Genomic DNA, 4,280 nt, shown 5'->3' with positions numbered 1-4,280 from the left:
TAAAAATTTAGGCTTCACACAAATGTAACCATACTAATGAGCAACTGAAAATATTAGCAAGCTTTGTTCAATCATGCTTTTATTATTAATAAAAGCATGATTTTTTTATATATATATATTTATATTTGTCCTTTTCCACTATAGTACTGATATCCTCGCGTTTTAATTGCCTCATTGCACTTTTTTTCTGTTACTGATTTATGTTGGAAATACCGTCTTTAAGTTAAAACTGTCCCCGGGACGACTACCGTAGTTTTATTTGATTTATTTTTGGGACAACACCGCCCTCTTGTGGATAGTTTGATCATTTTGGTAAAAATCGTTGTGCCCTCGTTCAGTTTGCTCCAACCTTGTAGCCGTAGGGAAACACAAACGTTGCCTTAGCAACGAGCTAGGGCACGTTAGGAGTTATGGTTATCAACAGGTTTAATTTCAACATCAATTAAAGAAAACTGAACTAAAATACACGATGGAAACAACAAGCAATTCTTCTGTGTTTCTTCTTACGGTGAACGGACAAATTGAGGGAGCGAACGTGAGTGGTTGTTTTATTGCTTTAGCTTAGCAGCTAGTATTAGCTTTAGCGTCACCAGTGTATTTAAGCGGTGATTCTTTGCTTTGTTTCTCTTTCCGTCGTTCACCTGAACGTTTTTCCTGTTCTTAAAATTAAGTTATTCTCCTTCCTTTTTATTCCAGTTTCCAGACTATGACAATTTATACTGTAAATATTGTTACGTCTACGGCCATGACTGGGCTCCCACCACAGTAAGTAGTCATTTGTAACATTTTAAGCATTTTCTTGTCTGATATCTTTTCAGTTTTGCTCATTAGAAAAAGCAGTCGAAAAACACTAAAAACTGCACATCGAATAGGACAGAGTAGTTTGTAAAAGTCTTGTGTTAACAAATGGGTTGTGTGCGTGTGTATGTGTGTGTTTTTTTTTTTTTTTCTTTTAAGGGTTTGGAGGAAGGCATCACTCAGATCACCTCTAAAAGCTCCCAGTCTCACAAGTTAATATGGAACTTCCCTTTGGAGACAACATTCAAGAGTACAAATCCTTCTGGATGTAAGTCTTTCACACTTTCTGATTTTTAGAAATCATCCTCAACATTTCTGCACTATATTATTAGGCCAGCTGGATTACAGATTTTATATATTTTTTTTTTTTTTTAACAGTCATCTTACTGAATCCAAAACCCAAATAAACTATAAAGGTGTAGTTAAAACCATATAATTACATACACTGAGTAAAAATACATTTTAAGCCACTAATTTGCCAGCATGCTTAGGGCCTCTACGCCCTAAGGGTGTAAATGGGGGAAGTGGGTAGCCAGTAGTCTATTGACTGAAAAGGTCGCTGACAGGAACGTACCAGCTACTACAGGTGTACAACTTCCTGTAAATGTTCCAGGGCCTCAGCTTGTGGTGAGCGTGTACGGACCGGACGTTTTTGGCAACGATGTGGTCAGGGGTTATGGAGCAACGCACATTCCATTCACACCTGGACAGTGAGTACTGTCATCTACCCTACTGCTGCTTAAAGCATGGTGAACGTTGCCTATGTTATTTAAGGAATCTGAGATATAAACTTTGTAGTTGCTTATTTGAAATAAAAGATAATAATCAGTTCCGTTTCTTCAGACACATAAGAACCATCCCGATGTTTGTTCCCGAGCCCACATGGAGACTTCAGAAGTTCACAGGGTGAGTTGTGAGTTAGGTGGGGGGGGGGTATTATTGCCCTCGCATTAACAAAATGTGAAAAAGTTCAGAGTTTAAATGGTTTTGGAGAATACTTTGATAAACTACATGAAAGCATCACAGCTGTTTTGTTTGTGGTACTACAAGCCAAGTTTTTTTTTTCCTGAAACTTAAGCACTTCTTTTTTCCCCTCCCCTGCTCAGCTGGTTGCTAGGACGACGACCCGAGTACACCGACCCCAAAGTGGTGGCACATGGGGAAGGCCGAGAAGGTCCGTCACGCTTACCGTTCTTTAATGAGCCGAACTGCCGTAGTTTCCACAGCTTCAGCTGAGTAGTGAAAACGAGAGGAAGCATTATGAATCTTCTTTTCCGTTTTAGTGACGAGGGTTCGATCTCAGGGCTTCGTCACCGTCTCCTTCCACATAATGACCAAAGACATGAAGAGGATGGGCTACGACACGGGACCGACCAACTCGTCAACCGTCCAGTCCGCCACTTCCAGTCAGTCAAGAGATGCGCAATGATACGCGAAGTAACATGAAAGCTAACTGGAGTCGCTACATATCAGTTGTCAATGTGTCTGAACTCCAGCTCAGATTGGACTGCAAACACTGGAAACTCGGGGAGTCTGGTTTTGAGACCCCAACTCAAAACCAGAGCATTCTGATTGCTTCTCAAAGTTGCCTACAGAGTCATATCTGTGGAGTGGAGGGGCTTGGTAAAAAGCCTCAGACTCTGCTGATGTTGCATCCAACGCCGCAGGAGGCCGTGATGGTAAGGAAGAGCTCTGTTGCCACGTTGGGTCTACACAAAATGTGAATATTGGTTAGAAAACGTCAAAGCCCGACGCAGAACGTTTGTATTTTCAGCTCAACATGTAGTTTTACTTCTCGAGACACGGACAAGTTCGCTTGCAACCCATGGCGTCGTCGTGTGGAAAGGCTTCAGATGAATTTGACAACTGAAAATGTTAATCCATTTATTCACTGGATATTCTAAATGCCTTGTTATCACGAATAGGAAAGTTTCAAATTTTGTCATCTTTAAAAAAAAAAAAGTGTTAAATACTTCCATATTTTTGATACTAGCTCCTTAATTTAAAGCTGTAAATTTGTTCATTGAATCCATCTTTTAGTGGGAGTTCTCTGCCTACTTTCAGTCGTCAGATTTAAAACACTGGCTGACGAAATTGAGCTATTAGATCCGTTATTTACTAATAGCTCCCTTGTCATAGAGCAGAGTGTGTTTAATTAGATTTGGCTCAACATTGGACACATTTCCTAGAATGTGCAACTACGTAATGGTTTGAAATAGCCATGGTGTAAAAGCATCTTCTGGCATCAAGTACGTTAAATGAATGTCTCACTTCCCTTAATTGACTTAGGTCTTGCATGTAACATATAAAAGGTCCTAAACTGATGTTGAAACGTTTGACATTTAACAAAAACCTTTAAGAAACATTTTATAAAAAGGTTTGGGAGCATTTATGCACCCTCCTCTGTCAATAGGACAATACTTTATCATCTTGCTGGATGATACCAACCCCACACCAAGTTTTCTGGCGGAGGCCACCAGATTTTCATGACAAATATCCAGTGGTTTCAAACAGTTTGTGATGCAATGAACAAGCCCACAATATCACAAATCACCATACTTGACAATGGACTTTTTCATTCTATGTTTTACTCATCAGTGTGCGGTGGCGCAATAAATGAGTCCTTAATAATATGCGTCATATCTATACTACAAACCTCTAAGGAGTCCTTAGAGGTTTGGAGAAACTGATCAGTACAAATTCAGAAATTAATTTTAGCTGAAGTTTTAGAAATACCTGCAGTTTTGTCAGTCATTTCTCACGATTATCCAATTGTAAATTTATTGTCAAGCTTTGTATCCGAGATGCCAACAGTTTTTGCATCAACACTCACTTTACACTCTTACAGCTGACTGGCGTTAAAACCAAGCAACGCAGTCCAGAAATACAAACGGCTTGATGCTTGGTACTTCTAGATATATCCTGTATTGTATAGTTGCACCTTTTTTAAGCATTTTCTTAATAAATTCTAATCCAACCATTGGTGTCGTTTAGTCCATACCAAGACCCGATTGATTTCGATTTACTTTTCGATCGTCAAAAATCAAGAAAAGACAACGAAGGCTACGGAGCTGAAGTGAAATACATTTTATTTTTGAACCAATGCAACTACAGCTGTCCTCATCCAAACAGGGTTCGGTCAGCTGCGCTTGCTCGTTTAGAGGCCGTTAAAATACCACAACTGTTTGTTTTTTTTCCTACAAAAACCCATTACACAGAATAATAAGGTATACAGAAGAACAGTATGTTACAATAGTACAAATGATAAATTATATTATACAGTTATAATGCCAAAAGGTAGAGCACAAATCCAAAAAAAAACCAACAACAAAAAAAAAAAAAACGCAATCTGCTCCCAGTACTAAGAAAAGGGTAACTAGTCAGACAGGAGAAGGGAATAAAAGGAGTCAGTTTATGCATATAAAGACAAGACAACTCATGAAGTCAGTTAGTTCTCTGGAGAGGAACAAAAAAAAAAAAAA

The 4,280-nt window shown here is 38.9% G+C and overlaps 1 protein-coding gene across 1 annotated transcript; it reads left to right on the top strand.

Annotated features, from left to right (window-relative positions):
• Nucleotides 1-345: 345 nt before the first annotated feature.
• On the top strand, nt 346-3,776 carry b9d1 (B9 protein domain 1). The gene is made up of 7 exons (XM_015039757.1): nt 346-535; nt 697-765; nt 958-1,066; nt 1,412-1,508; nt 1,642-1,704; nt 1,905-1,972; nt 2,082-3,776. Exons 1-7 carry the CDS (start codon nt 470-472, stop codon nt 2,225-2,227), a joined length of 618 nt encoding a protein of 205 aa, XP_014895243.1. The 5' UTR covers nt 346-469; the 3' UTR covers nt 2,228-3,776.
• The last annotated feature ends 504 nt before the right edge of the window (nt 3,777-4,280 follow it).

Source organism: Poecilia latipinna, unplaced genomic scaffold (assembly GCF_001443285.1).
Source record: "Poecilia latipinna isolate Pla-1442-1.1 unplaced genomic scaffold, P_latipinna-1.0 Scaffold482, whole genome shotgun sequence".
NCBI lineage: Eukaryota > Metazoa > Chordata > Actinopteri > Cyprinodontiformes > Poeciliidae > Poecilia > Poecilia latipinna.
The sequence above is the reverse complement of the archived record's forward strand: the minus strand, read 5'-3'. Positions and strand labels throughout refer to the sequence as shown.